General features: G+C 35.8%; 2 protein-coding genes across 2 annotated transcripts; both read right to left on the reverse strand.

The window, feature by feature from the left end:
- Positions 1-1,513: 1,513 nt before the first annotated feature.
- Positions 1,514-5,530, reverse strand: LOC123553997 (uncharacterized). The gene is made up of 4 exons (XM_045343806.2): positions 5,376-5,530; positions 3,582-3,630; positions 2,194-2,466; positions 1,514-1,686 (listed from the first exon to the last, which is right to left on the reverse strand). The coding sequence occupies exons 1-4, from the start codon at positions 5,412-5,414 to the stop codon at positions 1,565-1,567; spliced, it is 483 nt and encodes a 160-aa protein (XP_045199741.2). The 5' UTR covers positions 5,415-5,530; the 3' UTR covers positions 1,514-1,564.
- Positions 5,531-16,746: 11,216 nt separating this feature from the next.
- LOC123553996 (uncharacterized) lies at positions 16,747-26,115 on the reverse strand. Its single transcript, XM_045343805.2, has 4 exons — positions 25,982-26,115; positions 22,788-22,842; positions 18,594-18,872; positions 16,747-17,719 (listed from the first exon to the last, which is right to left on the reverse strand). Exons 1-4 carry the CDS (start codon positions 26,018-26,020, stop codon positions 17,571-17,573), a joined length of 522 nt encoding a protein of 173 aa, XP_045199740.2. The 5' UTR covers positions 26,021-26,115; the 3' UTR covers positions 16,747-17,570.
- Between the last annotated feature and the right edge of the window lie 952 nt (positions 26,116-27,067).

Consider the following 27,067-nt stretch of genomic DNA (forward strand, 5'->3'; position numbering starts at 1 on the left):
TTCATTAAGAATTTCGCATTACCTGCAAAGCGGTTTGGAGAGTTTCAAATTTATTTACTTCTCAAAACATGAACATGGATCGAATATAAACTGCCACGCTCGTATAAGGCATACCTTTTGGACAAAGTCGCCATATCAATTATACTTGTGTCGCTGCGATTTGAACAGCCATGATCATGGAATGCAGACTTCTTACACTGAATCGATTTAATATTGCCCGATATTTCTTTGCTTGGTTGCGTTCTATGATTTCAAGTCATTTTATTCGCAAAATGTTTATGTGGCATACATTAGAGTGTAGCGTGCAAAGATCTAGTTACTATTAAATCGTTGTGGTCATTAATGAAACAGCTAAACAACTGTTAGTATAATCAGCAATTGTTTTGTTTTCTTTGCCGTAATTATTACTCGTGTATGTGGAATAAATGTGAATATGTATCCTACATACGACAGTTAAGCTCTGAAATATTCTAATGTTCTAATTTAAACAAATACGAAAGACTGAACTATTTAGTTTTGTTGAAATAGTGCCTTCAAGTTGTATAGAGGATATTTGTTTGTTTCATAATAATAATTTTTTCTCAGGATGCACACTAGGTGCGACAATTTTTAAACCGAGGTAATCTGATGTTCATGAGTGAAAGAAAATCTGATTTTTAATTCGAACGCATTGCCTTTATTTCTTGTTTTGTGAATGATTTTAGCAAACAACCGCTCGCTTGATAAAAAATAGATAAATATCCAACAGTGAATTGCACGTTCCTAAAAATCGCAGCTTCCCCAAATCGCAATACAAAGCATGCGGACATGCACACGACCAATACACATAAAAAATCACACTAGGACAAAACGGTCAAATCAAGGAACAGACGGACACCTCTGTTGAACGAATCGGAACGATCACTGGCAAAAGCACCACTGGGGAGCTTAAACCGGTTTATGGTGCGCATTTAACCGCATTCTTACCCCACAACATTCCAACCTCGGGACAGTGTAGTGAAAAAAATACCCTCGAAAAACAAGGACAAAATTCCAACAGGAACAGCCACATTCAAAGAACACAGCTGCCCATACAGCACTCCAAATATGCATGTGCAACTGTATACACGCACACAGAACACAGTAACAACAACGAACGCATTAATAACAAAGAATAGACAAACATTCACAAAAACATATGCACAACATCCTGACGTAAGCTCAGCTTTATGTCAAGAGTGTTATAAAGTTATCAGTTACATTACTAAGGATGCACGCATTTGTATGTCGGTGCAGTAGTAATATAAGTGTTTGCCATTCTTGCGATATCTGCTGATTGTTTATCATTCGTATTCACCTGCATAAGTAGCAGATATATGTCTCCTTATGTTTCAGTACTCTACTGAGAACCATGTACTAAATATGTCTCATGCTCATTCATCATTTGTATTCTTTTCACCGTTTACAAATGAAGTTATTTAAGAGTTTTAGCGTTTAGGCACTCAAAATTATATGGAAATAAAAGATGAAAATGAACATTTTAAATATTAATTTATTTGTTTTCTCTTCTTTGTTCTGTGAACAGTTATATAAACATTCCTCCCCCTATTATGGGACTACACCTTCCTCCTGTACAGCTAGAATCATGAACACATTCTCCATAGCATAAACTATCACAAGCTGGTACGCATCTAGTTTGTCCGGTTTCTTGAAAAAAAAGAAAAGTATTTTGGATTATATTTTGCTTTGCTAACACCCGTACAGATTAAATTATTTTACCTCGTAATATTTTAGAGACCTTGCTGGTGCATTGTTTTCTTTAATACCTTTTGGTCAGACCGTCTTTGACCCAGTAATTTTAAATTAAATTCAAACGGGTGTACCCAATAATGAAAATCACTTTGAAAATGTAGAAGTCTATCGGCAATGCACACAAGGCACACATTCACGTGAATTTTGCTATCAACTTAACAGTTTGCCTTTCAACAGTTTGACCATATTATATTTCTAAGTTGTTTTAAATTTCAAATGAAGCTAGTCTTTACTCTTATGTCCAATATAAAAGCATATTAGCAGCATAGCAGTGACAAAACCTTCAAAATACGAGGCTTTAAATTGGTAGACTGCCTTTTGACACCTACGATATGACACTTAAGAAAATAAAAACTAATTCTGGTCATCAGTCTAGTTGTTGTCTAAATTAAATTGTCTCACCTTGGACTTGGTTAACGTTAACATTTCCTGAACTGCTCTCGATACGTCGATTGTTATTGGTATTCTGTACATTAATATTTGATCTCTGTCTTTCCGATCTATCAGTTACAACAGTTGGCCGTCGCAGGCCTCCATCAATTACAGGCGGATATACACCCCTCACTCTGCCACCACCTATCGGTAACACTGGATCATGATAGATTGGTCGTCGATAGGGATCTCGCGGGTATACAGGGTACAAACGACCTCTGGGCCTTATTCGCCGTGGATATGCTGTCAATGTAAAAATTAAATTAGTGCTTTATATGTTATTCATTCTGAAAACTTATATCTGAAATATGTGTAAAAGTCTTGATCATACTACCCTTAACTAAAAATAGTTTTACACGAATCCTAATAAATCGCTGGAACAGTTTGTTCAACACCAGATGATGGTGGTTTAAGTCAAAACATGATAAGATATCCATCTGAAATTTATTTTTGATGTCATGTTATAAAACACTTGACTGAATGGCTTGCCGGTCAATAGACAAACTTTAAACCTCGGTCTTTCGGACCTCGTGTTAAAGTTTTGAATATTGACAGGCAACTTGTTCTATGTAAACGATATATAGAAGAACCATCTGTTTATATATCTAAACAATACGAACATATTAAATTCCTGCAGAATAAATAAATAATAAATCTTTACGTTTTCTATTTATTTAATACTGATAACGAAATTTGAAATATCTAATATTGTATAATAACGCAAGTAAAATCTTAAAACGCTTGAAATTTGATGGACATGAACGTTTTGCGTTCAGTAAGAGGACATTACAGTATTAAATATATAGTATATAGAACATATTAGGAATTTTCCAAAACTCATGTCAAGTGCAGTGTTTTTATAGCCCTTAGTTCTAGGAATTCCTCGAAAACTATTGTCAACAGCACAGGTCGCCCAAAACAACATAAATGAAAATGCTGCAGGCTCGGTGCAACATTGCATCCAGCAGTATATATGTGTATATATAGCCCATAGTTCAAAGAATTTTTCCAAAACTCATGTCAAATACAGTATTACACATATAATCCAAAACCTATGTCAGGTACAGTTTTACATATATAGTACTAAGTAAGTTCAAGGCATAAATTTCTCCAAAACTTATATCAAGTACAATATGACATGTATTGTAATTGTTAGTACCAGCAATTTCTCGAATAGTTGTGCCAATGTGTCAAGAACAGTATTTCAATAGACTAAAGTCTGAAACTCGGGCAATAGTTATGACTTGCCCAAGTCATTTAATCAGTGTATACTGTAAAATAGGTATGAGGGCGAATCATACATGACTCAAAATAACCAAAACATGCAAATAATACGTTAGTAATTTATGATCACTCACCATATCCACCGAGTTGTGCGTCTGTGAAATCAGGTAGACCGCATACAACCTGTAAAATAGCTGATTTGTTTTGAATATCGGCTTGAAAAACATCCATACCCATTCAAAGATAATGATTGTTTTCATATCTACGATTATAATGCCGTGTTTTTATACTTTATCACATTGTGTCAGTACTGTTACACATGGGACTATGTAGCTTAAGAGAACAAGTATATACAGACTGTGTAATATAAAATGCCGGTGAAGCAAATTTTATAAGGTTAATGTAATTTGAACCGAAACAAACCCATTATCTAAACATGTTCTCAAAACGTAACAACAGGCAATTAGTAACATGGCTGAAAGGAGTAAAAACATTTGCTATACAGTACAACAAAACAAAGTAAGACCATGTGAGTGATAAATCTTCAAGGGTCATAATGCCTTTGTTTATAATGTATCTGCCACATTTTTGTTACAAACATAAAATGTATTAATTTCTAGTTTAAGTCCTATTTTTGTTACTGTTTTCTCCAGTATTTGTCAAAGATTTGAATAATAATTAACATAGTCATACGTTTTATTGAATCCATTGTTTATAGATCTAACTGTACGATTTACTGTGCAGTATTTGAAGTTTTGCGTTCCAGTGTACTTATACATAACATCTATTTTGACATATGTTTGATCTGCATTCAACATAAAATGTAAAGCTTTATGGAACTTTAGACTCAAGGGCCCACTCTGTCCATTTTTTCAACACAAGCTGGCACCTGGGTAAAACCACCGACCTTCCGTAAGCGAGCTGGATGGCTTCCACATGAAGAATTCAACGCTCTGACTGAGGCTCTAAGCGATGAGGAGCAAATGTTTTGAAGTCAGCGTCTTTAACCACTCGGCCACGGAGGCCCCTTTAACACGTCACGGTTATTTTTTGTTTTGATTATTAGGAAATTATTTTGAAAGATAAGTCAAAAATGAAACACAAAATGTGGGTTTGAATATGTTTATGTAAATTGTGCAACACGGATCAATGAATAATGTTTGTAATGAGACATTAAAATAATGTTTTGTTACTTTTTTGCGGAAGCGTTATTGTTAAAAAGTTATGGTGAATTATTAAAACCTGTTTTATGCCAAGCTTAGTTTACACGAATTCATATTAGCTTCACTGATGAAAGCTTCAAGCTTCAAACCTTTTTGAACAACTCTAAAGTCCGCTGCGTGGAAAAACCAGTACTGGAGTAATGTGTGTGGTCATGACCCACTCACGACCAGCGGGTTGAACGGCCGACACCTCAGTTAATAGACTACCGCTTCCCTCAAATGCCGAGCTTAGCATTTATATTAAAGAGTATCCACTTACATTAAAACAACTTAATAGAAAAAAATAAAAATAAAACTTGAGTCACGAAGAAATGAACACCGGTATCGAGAAAAAGTAAAATCCATGTATATGTACAACTTGTTAAAATTCACAGCGTTTCAGACGCTTGCTATGCACCTAACAAGAATCATTACAAAAATTCATACGTCTGTATGTATAAAAAGCACCTACGACCTATGGACAAAACTATTCAACAAAAGGCTCATGAGTTTCCACCAGGGCAAACAAAAAGTGCCGCGATAATGCAAAAAGCAAATTCCGCGAGCCAGAGACTTTCGTTATTGCTAATGTTAATTAAAACTGGTCTTAATAAAATTTATTTAGAAATAATAAAATGTGAAGTAACAGTTTGAATTAGCTTCTGTTAAATAAGTTGAAAAATAAAACACGTTTTCGCATGTTATCAACAAATAAACAATACTTACCAAACAAAGTAAACAGCTAATAAATTTACAAACATCCATCGCTGTGTGAATTCTTACAAACAAATCTTATTTAAAGAACGAAGTCTTTTTGTATCTTAATTTCTTCTCATTAATAAACTTCCCCACGATTTACCTATCAGAACGTACAACATACGTCAAAGCGAGTTTTTATCAGTTAAATGTGTCAACTTGATTGGTTGTTTTTATAATAGATTATCATCAATCAAATATTATAATTTTGTTTTCAAGACGTAGATGTTATATGATCATTAGTTCACGACTTTAAAATCTATCAGTCGAGATGCACAAGGGGTGTTCAGTGTGTAACGGGATAAATAGCGGAATGTATTTACTTTATTTTTAAAAAACATGACTTATTTTTCTGTAACCCAAAGGGAAAAAAACTGTCACCCTTAACATGAAATGTAAGAGTATAATCCCTGAAGTATCGAGTACGGCAAAAGCAGAAACAGCTACAGACCTAAAATCCATCCAGCAAGTGGAAATTATAGAATAATGAAGCAGACGGATATTCCTCAACACAATACATTTAAAATATCGATATGAAAATGGAGGAAGGTTTAGGGAGTTTAGACTGGTTGTTTGTAAAATGGGGGAGGGGAAGAGAATTAACACCACCAACATACAAAACAACATATAACATAAAACGTACGAACAAGACGCAATTCAGAATAGGGGCATCGCCTTGTAAGGTCAGAGTCAATTTTACTGAAAACAGTGAGGAAACTCGCGACATGTTTTCCCTAATTCAACTTCTTAGACGAGCCAGTGTACATATGATATAATAATTCCCCGGCGGGACTAACTGCAACGTACCGCACAATACCAAATTGTTTGAAATAAAACACAAACAGTCAATCCGAGGTACCAGTACACCAATGTTATCAAATATTGAACCGTAACATTTTTAGTGTAATAAAACACAGACATAGATTCACCATGAAATAGGAAAACGTAGCGGTGAACTGTAAATAGGTAAATCACCAAACATATTTTCTCCATCTAGGGTTTTAACAGCAGAAAACAACGAGAGGAGAAAAGAACACAGCTTTATCAAGCCACAACACATAGCAGGGTATATATGAATGTGTACATGATAAGTATGTACAGAATAACACATAGAAAAAGTTTATTTATACAGTCAACGAGGATGAAACACACATCGGGCACGGCTTTGGAACGGATTGTAGCACAGCAAAGGTTGCGAGCGAACCTCACTCTTAACCTCTATCTTTTTACGCATGAAATGCTCTTGTAAACTGATATTTTAAGAAAATATACGCATCTACTCAATGTAATATGCAGTAGACAGTGAATAATGAGAAAAAAAAACTGGACTGGTCAGAAGAAAGATATATTAAAGCAGCAGTTCCTACGGGTCATAGAGTCCTCCACACAATCAAAAGCAGCTCAGTGCAGTTCCTACGGGTCATAGAGTCCTCCACACAATCAAAAGCAGCTCAGTGCAGTTACTACGGGTCATAGAGTCCTCCACACAATCAAATACAGTAAAGCGTAGTGTTAAAATGTAAACAAAACATGCGGTGTATCTCAAAACAATCGGGTCGTACCGAATATAACGATTACTTAATTCAGTTTGAAAATTGCAGTTAACTCTTGCGAAGTTTTAAGCAACCGGGATTAAAATCAGGTTTTCATATACCTCGTCGTAGACAGATCTGTTTTATTATAGTACAATTAAGAATACTATTTGCATAATTTATGATAACGGTAAAGTTTATTTGCAGTATTTTGGGCCAATTCGTTTCTCTTTTGCGGCGGCACTGCCCGGGTCTATCCGGCGTACGCCATTTTTACGAGATAGGCAAAGCGGCAAATTATACATTTTCGTGATTAACATTCAGGTAAACATTTGGAAATTTGGGGTTAATACCAGTAAAGGTAGAAACATTCCACAAGAATATTTTGCTAGCTTATTTGGAGTGAATACTCGACACAAAAAGGTCATATATCGCCGAAAAGAAGTCGCAATGAAAACGTAAACAGTAAAGGGTTAAAATATTATTGGCAAACGATAATAAGTAGTGATCACCGGTGGATTCATTAATAGTGTTGTTTGTATGTCTCATATTATACAAGTTAAACGTAGCGTTCATTAACCACTGTACGTCTCAAATATGGGGCCCTCTTTTACAAATTGGCCCAACATGGAATTCATAAGACATAACATCCGCTTTCAAATTAAGAAATTTTGATTTCGGGTAACCGTGATCAATTATATTATGGTGATCATGCGCATGTGATGTAAGGGTAGATTTCCAAGAACAAAACCCCAAACACAGGCATAGAGCCATACATCGTAAAATAGTACAAAAAGAAACGGTAACGGGAATATAGCAGACGGATTGCTTAAAAATCCAACAAGTACATTTTAATTATATGCAAAAAACAAAAATGGATATGGAGTATAATAAAATGGTGGGGGTTATGGGAAATTGGAAAAAAAATAAGGCTGACTATTCAGCATGGAAAGCCACGCCTTCTACACCGCAGACCACAGAAGTACAAACATGTGCACAGACAAATACACATACACAGAAAGAGAGAGAACAAACAAAAAGACAAGCAGGACAAAAACAACACAGTGGGGCACCTCCTAAGACATACATACACTCAGACCAAACAGACAAGCAGGAGAAAAACAACACAGTGGCGCACCACCAAAGACATACACACACTCAGACCAAACAGACAAGCAGGAGAAAAACAACACAGTGGCGCACCACCAAAGACATACACACACTCAGACCAAACAGACAAGCAGGAGAAAAACAACACAGTGGCGCACCACCCAACACATACACACACTCAGACCAAACAGACAAGCAGGAGAAAAACAACAGATTGGCGCACCACCCAAGACATACACACACTCAGACCAAACAGACAAGCAGGAGAAAAACAACACTGTGGGGAGACAACTTTTCTGCACCTGTGTTTTAAATAAACATCTCTTCCAAGGTCTCCTCATATGTCGAATTAGTTACATACAGTACAAAGTGCGAGGAGTACGTCCGTGGTGACAATGGGAAGCAGACTAAGATTTTTAAAGCCAGGCAAATTTTAATTGGTTTGCTTACAATATTCCCTTAACGTTACATTATTCTTGTAATTCAGTTTAAAATATTTACTACTATATTCAACTAAGTTCCTATGCAGTACATTAGGTTTCTATATAAAGCCTTTTACTTTGTGATTTCTAAAGTTAGTAAAGATCAAGCATAGGTTTATACCAAGGTTTCGTATGCTTCAAACTAAAAACAGATGTGTGACCAAAGATGCACTGCTCATATACTAAGCAGTGGTAGAAATGACCCAAGATGGGTAGATGTTTCTTCGTCTGTTAGCGTCTACCAAGTTTCTAGCAAACTTGGTATAAAGACCACTAGCCAACACATGCAAGTGACCAATAACTGGTACAAAACTTAAAAAATATGAAATATAAAATGACTGTCAAGGTTCTAAGAAAATAGACTGCGTATATTTAGAGAAGCAACATTAATATAGCAACTGCACAACAGAGATTTCAGTAATCATTGTTTTACAATTTAAACTTATTAAACGAAGGAACTGAATATTTAAACTTGGCTAAGACATAGCTTTAATATTACATTCTATGACCGCCTGAAAAGATGTTACGGAATTAACTAGAATAAAGGAAGTAAAGGTTTCAAGCTAGAAAAGAAAATCTATAACGGATGAACAGATATTACTGATAGATAAGTGATGACCACTATTTGTCCGTGCACAGACTGGTTTGTAAAATGTCATGTCAGACTGCGTATCGTATATATATGACGTGTCGCCACACTATTCACGTGACGGGAGACATAGAAAGAGTTTTAAGATTTACAGGAAATACTCCAACACTAATCAGGTAAATGTTCACATATTGAGTCGAGACGTGTCAAATATGTTTAAAATGCGCTTAGTCTAAACACTGTCAATATAGACTAACATAATTTCATGAACATCCACCAATTCACAGTCAACTCGTCCCCCAGTCAACAACTCGTCCCCGATTTGGCCATTTCGCTCCCTCGGCGATTTCAAATTGGTCATTTCGTCCCCTTTTTCGGTGACCCCCCTCCCCCTTTTTTAAACGTATTTTTGAAAAAAATTCAAAATGTGATAAATTAAGTCGTTTTTATTTTTCAAATAAGTATATTTAATGCTAAAAGTTTTCGTTTGTTTTAAGAACTTTTTTACTTCAAAAATGATCGATTTAACAAAGAGGATTTTGTTGGTTTTATTTCTGTTTCTTTTTGTAAGTCTGCTACAACATGATTGCTTTTTTTAATGTTCGTATTTGATGCTGCTTATTTTCAAACGCTTGAATAAGGTTAAACCTTTTTATAACAAATAATTTCCACAATCCAATCAACTATTAACACATTTCATTCAGTCAATCAACAACTTCTCATGCAATTAAATACCATTAACACCTTCCAATCAGCCCAGTCAACGACTTTTAATGTGATTAATAACCTTTAATACCTTTCATATATATAGGTATAGGCTCATTCTACTTTTTTCAGAAACCCCTGTTCCCCAAATTTTGAAGTATTTTCTAAAATTATTTTAATGACAAAAATGAATATAAAGCATGTTGGTTACCTTTAGTAATACATATGCGACAGATATCAGTTGTTTATTTTTATCTTTTTTATTGTTTTTCTTAATAAAACTTTCTTTTATTATGACCATCGATAAGGATGTATTGCTCTCTCTCTCTCTCTCTCTTCTTACTCTGATTCTTAAAAAGTTAGTATGTTACATTTTTATTACTAAAGGCATTGTATTTCTTTTATATTTTATTTCAGTTAATTGTCTTATATTTTCAGTATATTTCTTCTATCATTATAACCAACCTAATTATCTAAAGTTAACCATTTCCAATATAACTCCGTCAAAACTCACGATTTTAAATACCAAATACAAAAAAAGTGCCTCATATATTTAGGGGAACAAAATTACCAAAAGGGGACGCATTGACCAAAAGGGGGACGAGTTGACTAAATTTTATCATGAGGGGGACGAAATGACCAATATCGGGGGACGAAATAACCGAATCGGGGACGAGTTGACTGGGGAACGAGTTTACTGGGGGACGAGTTGACTTGATACTCATCCACCCCTATGATATGTTATATACACATTCTTGAATTCCACTCAAATACTAAGCGGTATAGGATTTATATGTTACATCAGTAATAATTAGTGTTAATCACATTTTCTAAGCCGGTGTGTTAACTTATTATCTGTTCAGTTAATACAAGTTATAATAACTTTAGTATTGCACCAGAAATAAATAACATCATTGTATGTTACTACACGACTGGAGATATATCATTTAACAAATGTCACTGTACATTTGTATTTAAAACACGCTTCTCTCCTTTTCATCAATTAAAATAACTATTTTTACACACGTTTCTTTCCTTTTCATCAGTTAAAATAACTGATGTGTTTGACGTGTTCAATTAATTCCAGAGTAAACTGGTTAACGTAAAAGTTTAATCATTCACCTTTACCATCAAGGATGGGTGCCGGATGCGCCTGTCAATATACCCTTTCACGGTTTAACAACGACTGAATGGCGAGGAGACCTGAACAATAGGCGATAAACATCACCCGAACTCAAAGGAGGTAGAATTCTGTTAAGTTTTCTTAACTTTCTTCACAAGGTTTTTCACATGAGTGTTTTCCAATGTTCGGAAATGAACTTTTTTCTGTTCGCGATAGGCTGAAACAGTGGACTTATCGTTCGACAACGCGAGGCAGTGTTTTCTTGTTGTCCTCCAGGCGCAAGTCCTCTCCAGGGAGGCAAAAGCTCTATGGAGTAGTTGCGTTTCTTCCAGGATTGCTCTTCTTGTAAACGGCTTGCAACCCCCTGCCGTTGGACTGAATAGTTTGTAAAACCCCGCCAATCCTATCTACTCACCAAGTCAAGGTCCATAACACTCATTAGCTAACGTCTGTGCTCAACGCCTTTCTAGTGACCTTGCACAAGCAGTACTGACTGTTCCCTGCCTCACTCCTGAAGTTGGGAATCTGTGGGTTCGACTCCATCTAGTGTATCCTGCAGGGCGGACATATACTGTCTCGTCCTAAAGTGGAGTGCCCTTTGGTGCAGAAGGATGCTTCCTGTCCTGAGGTAGGTTTTGAAGTCGGGGATGTAGCGCTTTCTCCGTTTCAGCAGTAGTGGCTGTTAAAAGTCAGCACAGGGGTGCTTAACACTTAACTGATAGTAATGACAGGAGACGCGTGAGGCACAGAGGTCTTGGGTAATGCTAAAGGCGGTCTCAGCGGCGTCATGCAAGCAGGCGCATGTTCTTATAGGACAGAAATCAGAGGTAATGTTACAATCCTTCAATGGTTGTACGTTGTTGTTTTAGTGATGTATTCCGCTAGGTTGGCTGACAGTATATCGAACCATTGGTTGCTTGTCTGTTGTTAAAGTGGTGTTAACCGCTAGCTCTGTTAACACTTCAGTGTGTTAACCGCTAGGTCGGTTAAAGTGTATTAATTGCTAGGTCGGTTTAAAGTCTGTTATCCGCTAGGTCTGTTTAAAGTGTGTTAACCGCTAGCTCGGTTTAAAGTTTGTTAACCGCTAGGTCAGTTTTCAGTGTGTTACCGCTATGTCGGTTAACTGCTAGGTCCGTTTACAGCGTGAACTAGGTTTTGTCCATTACTGCGTAGCGTAATTCCTAGTTTCACAAGTCCGCAGTCTGCAGTTGCTATTTCAGTCAATTTATTGATGAAAACATGCGCTTTCTTGCTCGTCAATCGGCGGGCCTGATATCATGCGGTCTTTTCTGCCACTTTTTATTTAATACTACTGAAATAGTAACAATTTTGTTCGATACCCTTTGGTGTAACTTGTTTGTATGTTGAAGCGTTGACCTGGAATAAATTGTTCTATTGCTAATATGCTGTTGTGTGTTATTGCATTGAGAAGTCCTAAAATAAATGACCTCCATGATATTACTACAGAATAAATTATATAACAAAAATTGTTTTAACAAATATGTCATATAAACATCAATGCACTATTGGCGTGTTCCAAAAGTCAGACTTTGTAAGTATGTACATATGCATCTATGTTTAAAAAAAGCGTCTTCTCACAAACTCTCATACATCAAATGTTCTAAACCGCTGATCCGATTTTGAAATGATATCAGACGAATGGTCCTTAATATGTAACCCACTGCCAGGATTGTTCAAATTATTCCGATTCATATAGTGGAAACTTTCAAAATATTATTGTATGAAACTGCTTACCCGACTAATTTCACACACGTTGCCCTTCTGTGACCCTCTGTCAAGATTATTAAAATAATTCAGATTCATATAAAACACATGGCCGCTAGAGGGCCTGATCACTTTTCCCTATATGTATAGTAGAAACTTTACCTTTCCTCCCACTCCCCCAATACACACACATACACATATACACACATTACCTGTCCGTGATTTTTAGTAAGATCTTTTAAAATGTTCTTGTCAGAAAACACTGCAACGCATGTAGTAAGAACTTAGAATTGACAACAATGATACCAAAACCACAATTTGAACAAGGAGTCTCCTCTGTTTTTTTCAGTACGGAAATGTGATTTCGCAGAAATGTAATTCCGTCCCACAGTATTAGTGATGTTTAAATCACTATAGTCAAAGAGACAAATTTATTTTAAGAACTACCAAAAATGAAATTGTACTGATATATGTAGGATGTGCTATAAGAACAAAATATGTAGTGTTTTCTACATCAGGAAATACATCATTAACTTTTAACATGTAATACATATAAACCAATGATTCAAGTAAAGAATACAATCTTACCTTCCATTAAATATCAAAACACAAAACACATTGAAAATACAAAAGCCACTGTCTTGAAGTCGCCATAATACCATACATTATTTTAGCTTTAGTGTTACTGTGTAATCTTGGTAACGTATGTTTCATAATGTATGTTACGTTTCATCTTTAACCCGTTTATGGTGCACCTACGAAAACGGGGCTTACTATAAACGAAAATTGCCAGAGCGTGTAGTCAGTTGAAGTGGAACCATCACTTTTGTTTGACCCACTTAACATTATCCTTTAGTCTGCTGACAGCTAGTGATTTTGCCTTTGCGACCAGTGCAGACCAAGATCAGCCTGCACGTCAGTGTAAAGGTTAAAGGAAACCGCCCGCTGTACCGACAGACGGACCAACTGACCGTCGCGACCGACAGGTGAAAAGCCATTTACCCCCTCTTTTTCGAAGAGAGGAGGGGGAGGGGGGAATAAAAAATCAAAAGAGCGAATCAAGGTTCATCATAAAGAAGTTTTTCATTGACAAATTTCTGAATAAACGGCGTTAAAATCATTCAAATACTCAAATACTCCTTCACAAGTTGATTAGTAACTACAATTCTGCAGAGGGAGGACGTATGGTTGTATGCTGTAAGGATTAAGTGAGCAAAGAAACAAAGTAATAGAGCTGTAAAAAATGGCCGTATTTTAAACCGAAAGTACATGTGCTAAAGTAATTTCAGACCGGTAAGTGGATGTTTGCTTCATTGCACAAACTAAACGTGCTGGTGATGTGGAGCAAAGTCTATTCCTTAGTATCATAGTCTTCATTAGATGGATAAGTATAAAGACAAACTAGATGATGCTTTTGTAGAAAAGCGCATGTCTCCCCAATAGCATAGTAGTAATAGACAAGAAGTTAATAGGGGACAGGAGCAAAAATCAAAGAGACATTGATGGTTGGCTGCAATAGGGATCATCTACTCGGCATGTCCAGTCATCCCATTAAGTTTCAACGTTCTGTGTCAAGTTACGGATTGGAAACGGTTTTCCATGTTCTGGCCTCTGTGACCTTGACCTTTGATCAAGTGACCCAGAAATCACTAGGGGCCATCTGCTCTGCATGTCCATTCATCCTATGACGTTTCAACATTCTGGGTCAAGTGGTATTCAAGTTATTGATCGGAAACAATTTTCCATGTTCAGGCCCCTGTAACCTTCACCTTTGATGGAGTAACTCCAAAAATTATAGGGGCCATCTAGGTAAGCCCTATCATCCTATGGAATTTGAAGGTTCTACGTCAAACGATTCTCCAGAAATTGGTCGTAAATGAAATGTGACGCACGGACAGGTGACCTTGACCTTTGCTCGAATGACTCCAAAAACTATAGGAATCATCTTCTCTGTAAGTCCCATCATCCTATGAAGCTTGAAGGTTCTGGGTCAAGTGGTTCTCAAGTTATTGATCGGAAATGAATTTTTCATGTTCTGGCCCCTGTGCCCTTGACCTTTAATAGAGTGACTCTAAAATCAATAAGGGTAATCTTCTCTGCACATTTGTCATTAATCTTTCAAAATCTATCGAAATCATGAATGTATTTTCTTATATAAATCCTATTTATCCGGAGATGTACTAGCACACCCCCCCCCCCCCACCACTGGCTTAGCTCAGTAGGGAGAGCGCAGATCTACGGATCGCGGGGTCGTGAGTTCGATCCTCGGGCGAGGCGTATGTTCTCCGTGACGATTTGATAGAAGATATTGTGTCTGAAATCATTCGTCCTCCACATCTGATTTATGTGGAGAAGTTGGCAGTTACTTGAAGTGAACAGGTTTGTACTGGTACAGAATCCAGGAACACTGGTAAGGTTAAACTGCCTGCCGTTACATAACTAACATACAGTTGAAAAACGGGCGTTAAACCCAAAACAAACATTATAAGGCGGTGTCCCAGTGTGCTCATTTGTTTGTTTATTTGGTTTTGTTGTCTGAATTTTTTACATTTGTCTGTTGTCCAGTTTTTCAACTGTTTAGTTGTGACTTAACTAACCTCTGAGTTAGCCGTGTTGTATATATTTACAACGACTTAGTCAGCACGTGAATGCGGGGCAATCTCCGTTAGGGTTTTTCTACTTTAAGCGGTGTCAGCAATAGAATTATCTTTCTATTGTTATTTTAAACATATGGGTAGGGTGGTTAAAGAACATACTGACGCGGAATATTTAAATATAGATTAACAACAGTCATTGAAAACAATGTTGAGAATTGAGTTTAATTTGTTTTCATCAGCTCGGATTAGCAGGTGGACAACACGAAAGTGTCGTGACCAGCGTTTGGAATATTTTATCTACACCCAAGTTTTCTCCACATTTCATTTTTGACGTATCTTGGAAATGTTTGTAGAAAAATGCATATGGTAAAGTAGCATTGGCACAATAATATAATTGTGATATACAATATTGTTTTAAAGAATATCGTTACAGAACAGACTCTCTAAGAAGATAATGACCTCCACTTTTTGTGACGTATATCTTTGAGCTACTGACCCCCAAAACAATGGGGTTCATCTTCTGACCACTGACAATCAACCTATGAAGATTGACGACTGTATGCCAAAGCAATCTTCAGTCAATGATTTGAAACTGATATTCAGCTCAAGGTCAACACGACCTTGACATGTTTCTTTTTTGTTTCGGGCCCCAAAAATAGGTTAACCCCGTTGACCTTTGAGCAACCGACCTCAAAATGAATAAGGGCCATCTGCCGGTCACGACCAAGATTGAGGTTCCTACGTCAAAGCATTCTTAAGTTATCAATTGGAATCAAAGGCGACGGACGGAGAGACGAACAGTCCAGTCACTATATGCCGCCTTATTCCGCGGGGGTGGGGGCATAAAATGTTTCACAGGTAGATAGATATATATGATACAACATAAGGCAAATATCAAATTGTATGTACATGTAAAATAGCGATAAGACACTTCGCTGAATGTATAACTGGGTTATGGTGTCACGAAGGCTAAGCTAATACTTTGCAAAAAATACGCGCCGAGGTTAAGTAAAAAACCGTTAGAATGCAAAGTTAAGCGACAACTTAACTATTATTGGTTTAAAAGATTTAAAAAAACTGGCCATATGTATTTTTGCTTCTATTTTCATTAAGTACACATCCATTCGTACACTGCTCTTGGGATTTGGTATTGGGTTTTGCTTTCTATGAGCAAGACTTTTCTGCTTGAATGTTATTCTCATTTTTCCTCACTTTAAAACATGATTTGTATAATTAACAGATCATTTTCTACATGCGAAATCAGCTTCCTGTTACTGACATCATAAAAACTCAAATGGCGACCACCATGTTCAGCCATTTACTTGTCTTTCAAACTTTCATATCTGTTAGAAAAGTATGAATTGTTGACATTACTTGCATAGAATATCAGACGGGGTTTACCGATGTTTTCATCGGTGCTAACCGGTGCTGTGAAGGACTCCAGCGCTGTAAATGACGTATAACGAACTACACATATGTAGGAGATCTATGCAGTAATGTATATTTTATTTCATAAAATGGAGTAAAAGTCAAATATCTTGATATGTCCTCTTTGTTTCTTGTAGAATATTTCTCGATTAAAAAATCATACTTTATTTTGTAGATAACATTATGCTGCAAGTGACAAAACCGGAACTATACATTATATGCCATTGAAACGTCAAGACGCTTTCCTGTTTCCGGATGTTGATTTCCCGCACTTTGTTTAATTAAATACGCTGCTGTCAGAAGACAGTTATTCGTTACTGTTATTTCTAAAATATGGTATGCAAGAAAAATATTCTGTCACTGGCTGTAGGTGCAGATGAGAATATGCAGCTCTCGAGCCATCTATATCTACAACCAACGAAAGAATCTTACACTGCTCCCCAACCCCCAACCCTTTAAGAACATGTATATACTTCTTCTTTTCAGTAAAAAGGTTGTTGGCTGTGGGTGCTAAAGTCATAATTTGTCGGACACATTCGTTGGTACAATGCCTTTAAGACCTTAGAATCATTGTTGAAATAATACTTTACATTGAAAAAGAAACAATATAGTTATATGATAATTCATGTGACTGAAAATCTAATATTTCTTCGTCAGAAGGAATCAAATTACTACAATGTTGATAATTTACATGTAATCTTTTCATTGGTATAATAACCGTTCATCAGAATTCGAGCGTCACGGCACCCAATATTCTCTGAGTATTAGACTTCAACATCTTTATTTTTCAAATGTTATCTCTAGACTGTTTTATATATCCAGTCATGTTGCACAGTCAATATCCGTCCGCAAAAGAAGGATTTAAATCAATCAGTTATATCATAATTCCAATGTGACAGACCCTGGACCCGCAAGAAGGATCATAAACACAACTCTGATAGGGCGACGGACATTCATAAGGTCCATCACAAACCACTGCGCATCGTCCACTTCCAGACCTGCTTCTGCTGGAATCTGATGATACTGAAAAACATTTCAATCACTCCGTTTACATTGTGTCATGGTTGAAAATGTCCTATATAAGTTTGATACGGTGTATAATCTTAGACATCTATGATAAGTGTTAACACAAAGAACAATAAAAATTATTATCGAACGACAGAAAGTTTGCAAAAAAGAAGCAAGGAATAGTTAAAAAGGAAAATCCATGATTATTGAAGCGTATGGAAGAGCAAATATAGACACGGTAAACATCTGAACAACATTACACAGCAGTTTTATAGCCGAAAACGTTTATGTCATTTATGTCATCGCAATGTAAATTATAAAATGACGTTATACTGTGCCGTAGCAATGCGCGCGTATAGCTTGTTCTTTCCTTTGGTAAAAGCTGATTTAAAATGATCTACTTTGACAACCTTGTCTTTTCCCGCAGCATCATTACGAAACATGTTTTAGGAAAATAACTTTAACAATACATTTGACAGTGTGTTAATTATTTCATATAGACATATTATGCAGTAACATACTAGTTCAATAAAAGCGATGTCAGGTAATAAGTCGTAGAACTTTAATGTATATTATATTATGTTTACTCCAAACTGTCCAGCAGTTAGGCCATGTGTTACTCTTATAAAGGCTTTCTCTTCTGATATGCATCAAGTCGACACATAGACACATGTAACCAGGTAAATGAAAATTTAAACAATATTTAAAAGTCATTTTATTTTTTGCATAAGTACACATTATTTTCCTATATTGTTGACAAGTTTTGTATTTTGTTTAATCACTATGTTTCATGTATCTGGAGTTAATGAAATAAACGTGCCGTCAAGCTGATTATACATTCTGAATAAAATATTAGAAGTGAAAAGTTCAATAACAAGGATGTCCTCACCTTGGTTTACCTGCACATTTCCACTGTTGCTTTGATCCTTTATATTATTGTTGTTATTCACTATATTTATTGTTCTACTTTCAGCGCTAGATCTGTCGCTCACAAAATTTGGTCTACCAGCTATAGCTGATACCGGATGTACTGGTACCACATGACGATCTGTGAGCAGGGGATCTCTTACAATTGCAGATCCATACAAATCCAGATCTGGATAGAAGCCGGGTTCAAGATATCTTCCATACAGGCCCGGTCGTCCATAAAGTACTGGGCCTCTAATCCCTATCAGTGGAGTATTGTAATATTTATATCATCAGGCTACTATTATACCAGATTATAATAACACGCACGCACGCACGCATGTACACACAAATAAAAGATCAAAGAACTAGATATACTCAATACATTTTCTAACTCCACACTTTGTTGCTTTTTTGCAGTTGTTGTTAACGTTGTAATCAATTAAGTTGAATTAAACATAACAATGATAGAAAATTGGTGAAAATTCACAGGCTGTATCGGTTGCAACAATAACCTAAACATAAAAATGAACTTAGTGCTAGTCGCTATGCGTCAAGTAGTGTCATCTGCGGGATTGCTTAACTTACACTAATCTCGGGGCAGAATATGCTCTTATCCTTATATCAGATACTATTATGCAAGTGTGCTTTAATAGATTATTAGACTTGTGTCGAGAAATATGCACGAGTTTTTGTGTGACATCAGCTGCGTAGTATTAATCCATGATAAAAACAATGAAGTTTGGCTAGATGTAAAGGTAATCTTCTTTTGGTCGCATATTCATGTTCAGTGATAAATTGATAAGCATTTTGCTCGTTTGACTGAGTAAATTTAATATCGATGTTAATGTCAATCAAATAATGTGACGTCATTAGTGACGTGACGTCAGACGATTGATACGAAATTCACACGTTGATATACTGATGGATGTTACATTGTTGAAACATCAATAAATAATAATTTGAATTTCATCAATTTTGATATGTTCCGAGCGTACGTTTGTTATCTATGGGATTTACATGTACTAGTTATCTGACTTTTGATTTTAGGGTAACGTTATTGTAACCGTGATGGCTGCATCGGTTTACTTCCGATTGCTATCTTTGTTAGGTTTTACTGTAATAAAATAATAATAAAAAAAAATTTATGTCCTGTTTTCATTAAACTACATGTATACCGAAAATCGCTAAGAAAATTTGGATTAAATCAAAATATCCAAGTGTGGGTCTAAAAAAGTTGTTGAGTATTTTCCATCTCTAAATTTCATTTGGCTCGATATATTTGTGTCAAACGTCATTACATAGTGGGGAATCACATGTTCAACATAATCCTTAAACCAAAGAAAATTTATGAGTAATGTAGGGATAACGCATATTGTTTCGTATTATAACATTTGCAGAATCCCGAGGCATTGGTAGGTGCGCAAGTCCAGTAGGGCGAGGGTACCTTCGTATCCCGAGGGATTTTGAAGATGTTATTACACGAAATGGACGTGCGCTTATGCTATTCTAGCATAAAAGCGTAAAAACTGGTAAATGAATACATTGTCACTCGACGTCATTGTATTTCCATGAAATGCGCGGGACTGTCTGGGTGTTTTGTTTACGTTAACGTCATTTCTTTTTGAATTATCCGTTTTGTGGCCGAATGACGTTTACGCGAGAATCTCTGTAAACACAGGTTTTCACTCCTGTTGAAACACCCCCGAAATGTGACAAGAACAGCACTTTTATGCTAGAATATGGGATAATATTGAAGCAATCTTTGCTGTAAAATCTAACAATCTATGGCAACATAGATACTGCATATATTTCAATCACAATCTCCGTCTGATTATTTGGAACACTTCAAGGAACAGTGACCTTTAATTTTCCTAAGTTTTCGCAATTACCAGAACTCTATCATCATTACATAATTATCCAACAATTTTCGTTAGCCATATGTTAGGTTATGTTTAAATTCCATATCTTATCAGCATGTCTTCAAAATATCGCTTTTTAGTCCCCTACTGGTTGAAAACCAGTTTCGGGGACTTTAGGAATGCGCTTTACCGTCCGTCATTCCGTCCTTCCGTCCGTCCACAATTTCGTGTCCGGTCCATAACTCTGTCATCCATGAAGGGATTTTAATATTACTTGGCATAAATGTTCCCCATGATGAGACAACGTGTCATGTGCAAACCCCGGAAACTTAGCTTAAAGGTCAAGGTCACAATTGGAGGTCAAAGGTCAACAGGGCTTTTTTCCTGTCCGGTCCATAACTCTGCCATCTGAAGGGATTTAAATATTATTTGGCACAAATGTACCTCATAATAAGACGATGTGTCATGCATGCCTTTCAGACCCCTAGCTCAAAGGTCAAGGTCACATTTGACTCTCAGATGTTAACATGACATGAACAGGGTCTGTTTCGTGTCCGGTCCATAACTCTGTCATTCATTAAGGGATTTTAATATCACTTGGCACAAATGTTCCCCATGATGAGACGACGTGTCAAAACCCGGACCCTAGCTCAAAGGTCAAGGTCACAATTGGAGGTCAAATGTCAATAGGGTTTCTTTCCTGTCCGGTCCAGAACTCTGTCATTCATCCAGGGATTTTAATATTACTTGGCATAAATGTTTCCCATGATGAGTGGACGTGTCAGGTACAATACCCAGAACCCTAGCTTAAAGGTCAAGGTCACAATTGGAGGTCAAAGGTCAATGGGACATTTTTCCTGTCCGGTGTATAACTTTGTCATGCAGAACAGGATTTGAATATTACTTGGCACAAATGTTCACCACTATGAGACGGAGTGTCATGCGCAAGAACCTGGTCACTTGGTCGAAGGTCAAGGTCACACATAGAGGCCAAACGTCAGGTACAAGGATGACCTTGTCTGGAACATTTCTTCTTAATTCATAGAGGGATTTTGATGTAACTTGGCATAAATGTTCACTACCATGAAACAGATTGTTGCGTGCAAGAAACAGGTCCCTAGGTCTAAGGTCAAGGTCACACTTAGAGGTCAAATGCCAAATTCAAAAATGACTTTGTCCGGAGCATTTCTTCTTCATGCATTGAGGGATTTTGATGTAACTTGGCACAATTGTACACCACCATGACACGAAGTGTCATGCGCAGGTCCCTTCTTTAGAATTACTTCCCTTTGTTGTTACTATAAATAGCTTATATTTTACCTTTTTCATTACTAGTCATAGGGAAGAATCGAGACCACTTTTCTATGGTACAACATGCATGTTACATCCCATTTTGAGGTGTATTTTGACCTATCTCTACCTCAGGTAAGGATTTCTGTGTGAATTTTTTTTTGATTTTTGTTTTTTAAAGATTAACTTCCCTTAGTTGTTAGTATAAATAACTTATATTGTAACTTTTTTATAACTGACTATAGGGAAAAACCAAGACCACTTTTCTGTGGTACAACATAGATGTTACTTTCAAATTTTAGGTGTAATTTAAGGTATCTGCCTGGTAAGGAGTTTTTTTGTGGATTCAGAAAAACTAAAGAATTACAATAATTACTACACAACCACAGAATTAAAATTCCATTTGCAAATACAGGTGTAGTGTAAAGAAATTTGTTATGACGGGCGTATGTTGTGACATTCTGGCACTCTTGTTTTTGTTTTTTTACTATAAATAACTTTATGATACCTTTTTGATAATTGGCCAAAAAATGCTATATGAAAACAACTATAGGTTTTTATACATACAAATTTTAATCCAAGTGCTTTGTTATAACATATTGTATATATAGTACAATATTGTTTATACATTATTGACAGATATCAGTTCATTATGTTATACTGCAGTAGAGAAAATTAGTTGCCTTCCAGTAGGGGACTTTGTATTGCATGGCATTACTTCATTCACTTGTTGATCATGTGATTCCAAACAGTGGTCATTACCGACTTTCAGGAAATCTCTTTATTAAAACCTTTCAGTTACATGAAAAGAACATCTATCATAGAACTTCACAACCCACAAAAGTAAACTACAGCTAAAAAGCAATTAAAACATATTCTTGTTAAAATGGTATGAGGTCTTTTGTGAATATTTGTACAGTAGAATTGTTTAAGAATACAATTAATACGAAGGTTTTTGTCTTCGAATTACACCTCTAAAGCTATAAAAAAAAGGGAAAGAAAACAGCATAAAAACAGATACATACGAGATCTTAGCCAGTGCGGTTGTGAATCTATCAATGTTGGACCACCGCATACCATCTGTAAGAGACCAAAATACTTCGAACACTATTCATGGAAATAATACGCGCGGATATACAAGACACAGGCTTTTATTATAAATAGTAGCACACTTTTATGCTGCAATATCGATAGTACCGTTACAATATGCTGCAATATCGATAGTACCGTTACAATATGCTGCAATATCAATAGTACCGTTACAATATGCTGCAATATCAATAGCACCGTTACAATATGGTGCAATATCAATCATATCACAATGGACTGCTGAAATATCAATAGCATCACACTAGTCTGGTGAAATATTAATAATAATATTAAACTAGTATGTTGCAGTATCAAAACTATCACACTAGTCTGCTGAAATAACAATACTATCAAACCAGTATGCTGCAGTATATAGTATCCCACTAATATGCTGAGTAGCAACCGTATTACAAGAGTATGTAGTAATACAATAGCGTAACATTAATATGCTGAAAAGCAACCGTGTTACAAGAGTATGTAGTAATACAAATAGTGTCACACTAATATGCTGAAAAGCAACCGTATTACAAGAGTAATGTTTAACTTGTCATGTAAGGTATTCCCATAATGCTAAAGATGCGTGGTGAATCTGAAAACATTTGGACAAGTAATTCCTGAAAAACATGCTTACATGCAAAACTACATGTACAAAATGGGCATAATTTTGTACATTGACACATAAGGTCATCATGATGCCGAATACATGTGTGAAGTTTGAAAGCAACTGACCGAGTAGGGACTGGGAAACCTGCTTACATGCAAAAATTCAACCTAAAATTCGAAGTTAAAAAGGCGCTAATTTTGACAAAATAAAATCTAAATTTGTGTCACTTTTCCTGAGAGGTCATCTTATTATGCCAAAGATATGTGTGAAGTTTAAAAGCATTTGGTCAATTAGTTTCTGAGAATCTGCTTACATGCAAACCATTAATCTGAAATTCTATGTTAAAAAGGGGGCATAATTATGACAAATAAAAGCTACAGTTATGTAACTTGTCCTGTGAGGTCATCTCATAATACCGGCGATATGTGAAGTTTGAAAGCATTTGGCTTAGTAGTTTCTGAGAAACTTGCTTACATGCAAAATTTAACCTGAAAGTTTGAAACGGATATAATTTAACAAAATAAAAACTAGAGTTACGTTACTTGACCGTGGTGGTCATCTCATGATGCCAAAATCATGCGTGAAGTTTGGCAGCATTGTGTCTGGTAGTTTTTGAGAAACCTGCTTAAGTGCATAACGTTAACCTTTTGTGACGCGGACACCGAAGCCAACAAAAGGTTGATTACAATAGCTTTACTATTTGAAAAATTTCAAATAGTCGAACAATTTGAAAAATTTCTAATTGTCAAACCAAAAATGAAATAACAATATTATATCATTTTAATTCTTTATGTTAAAAAAAAAACATTTAAAAAACTGTTAAAGTACAAACTTGTCTTCAGTTAAAATACTCAGACACTTGATGACAGAAATTTCCTTCGTATTATATCTTAGGAGAATGCAGGATTTTGCGTTTATACAAAAATTTAGCAGGACGGGGAGCCCCCTCCCACAATTTCCCCCATCCTGGCTCCCAACCAAACTTTGAAAAAAAGCTCCTATACCCTGATATACTGTGTATACACTATCTGATTCAAGGGTGCATCCAACGAACCAACCTAAAAACGGCATGCATACATTTTGGAAAGCCTACAATTTTGATCTTAAAGTATTTTAAATGAAATTCTGCTCCCTAAGCTCGCAAACCTGTTATCAGTAGTTTTGTATTAAGCTGAAGTCCAGAAGACACGCTGTCTTTTAGTTATACAATATATTTTGCTTCTTTTCACTTTCTCTACCATCCAGACTGCTTGCACCTTAAATTATGTCTAAATAGATATGACCTCTGTTTTACTTAAAAGCAGTTATTAAAAAATATAGGTGAACTTTCTCGAATTTACATCAGATAAAAAGATGTGTATTGGGTAGCTATTAGCATAATTACCTTTTAGACCCAAAGGTCTTGGTCTGCGCATGATTTTTACAGGCAAAATATATTATATTAATAATTCCCATAGGGGAAATTTTATTTCCAAATATACATTAAAAAGCACCAGAGTTACATGTACATTTCATATTTTTTCTGGGGAAGCACCCCCTCTACCCCCAAATGTATCCCTCAGCATTCATTGTTTTGGCTGGCTATGCCCCTTAAGGCTCATTTATCATTTAAGTATCAGTCATATAGTTTATACATAAATAGCATTTTTTTACCATTTTGCTTATAGAAGTATATGACTGCTCAAAATTAGGAACTATAATTTGAAACAGACTGCTTCTTATTAAAAGAGACTTAAATTTAGCTATCTTATGTGTACTTATTAAAGCTAATTACTCAATTACTTGCATAATGTTTTTCTTTAACGTGCTTATTAATTACAGAATAACAGAAATATATTGAAAACAAAGAAATCTTATCTTTGGTTTACTCTGACAAATTAAATATTCTGACCTTCAAGTTCTGAAAAAAACTATTCTGACCTCTCTCCTCCTCCCCCTCCCTCAGAGGTTCAAACGGTCGGCCACATACTGTTTCAGTGTGTATCTGTACAATTATACGATTGCGAAATTTCTGTATCTTTGTTTTTTTTTAAATAACAGTCATTTGCTTCTTTTATAATTCAAACTTGTTTAATTATATTTTTATACAAATTTCTATTGGTAGAAACTGTTACCTTATGAAGGGCTTAAAACGGACATACCAGGATTTCTAAGTAAACACTGTCAAAGTTTAGCAAATTTTGGTTTCCATAGCAAACCAAAAAACATTAAAAACATTCCATTCGAAACGCGTTTCGGCTTTATTTTAGTCTTCATCAAGGCAATGTCATTTGTATGAATAGTTTTTACAATGATATACTTGAATGACATCATAACAAACAAGCCCTTTTAGCGTACAAACAAATTTATAGATTGATTCTTTAATTTAACATTAGAAAACAATTTTTGATTCTTTAGCATCTGGATATTGCCTTCTTCTTGTGAATTTTATCACATCTTATCCAAAAGCTCAAGAGTAAATAGTTTTTAACATTTTGAAATAATATGTGGCAATCTTAATGAGAAATAGATTAAAACCATACTAACCAAACACAGGATACAGCTTATCAATTTATCTATGTCCATGGTGAACGAATACCAAAAAGTACCTTTAATTTAATTGATTCGCTAAATTCACGAACAATACATTTTGTAGCAACTGTGCCCCATGAACTGCCGACACGATAGGTGATCAAACAATAAGAAATACGTCAACATTAGGATATATATCTTTTTTATTGAGGGCTGAGCGCGAAACTATTGTATCTTATTCTTTATTTATATATTGACAAAACCCCTAATAATAAAGAGTTAAGAACGTGATTTAAAAACAATGCGGTTGGTATAAAAACCTTTAAAACAGATTAATTTTGTTGATAAGTCAACATAATGGTTGTTTAACGGAGCTTGAAGGCTGTCGTATGATCAACATTCATTGGTCCGTCCGTTATAAGACCTACTGAAAACCATATTGTCAAATTGTTCTCATAAGTTTTGTCTACAAGTAAAGATTTAAATCTTCTAATACGCATCAAAGTTACAAAAATAGACATCTGCAGTTCCCCCTTTGCATACACATGATATTATGTTTTTAATACAACAGCACACTACAAGTACCGTGTGGTGCCATTGACTGTCAACAAGTTCTTAGATTAAGTGTTGTCTTCAGGATCGTGTCATCTGTTTAATGAATTTTTACAAGTCTTGCTACGGGACATGAAGGGTGATGCACGTTCCATTTATCTTTGGGAAAAGACTAGTCTAGATCATCCATTTGTTGTTTTGCTTTTTTGCCATCTGTTAGTCACAAAAGATGGTTCCTATTGTGGCTTATTTAAGACATTTCGTTACGTCGCATTTGCATACGCGCAGTGTATGTAGTACATTTCATTGTATTTTACTTGCAATGCATCGAAACGAAATTTTGACAGTTTAATGTGATGTATTGGCGCACGCGTAAGCAGGACAAAACAAACCTATCTATCAACGCGTCATAGCAAAACATTAAACGCATTCAATTTCGTGTTATCGTGAGCGCAGTTAACAAATATTTCTCATCAAGATGAAATATAATGTTTGGCGCACAAGCAGCAACGACACTACAATTTCTTTCTGTTGCGTCTCGCATTCCGT

This window comes from Mercenaria mercenaria, chromosome 7 (genome assembly GCF_021730395.1).
Source record: "Mercenaria mercenaria strain notata chromosome 7, MADL_Memer_1, whole genome shotgun sequence".
Lineage (NCBI taxonomy): Eukaryota > Metazoa > Mollusca > Bivalvia > Venerida > Veneridae > Mercenaria > Mercenaria mercenaria.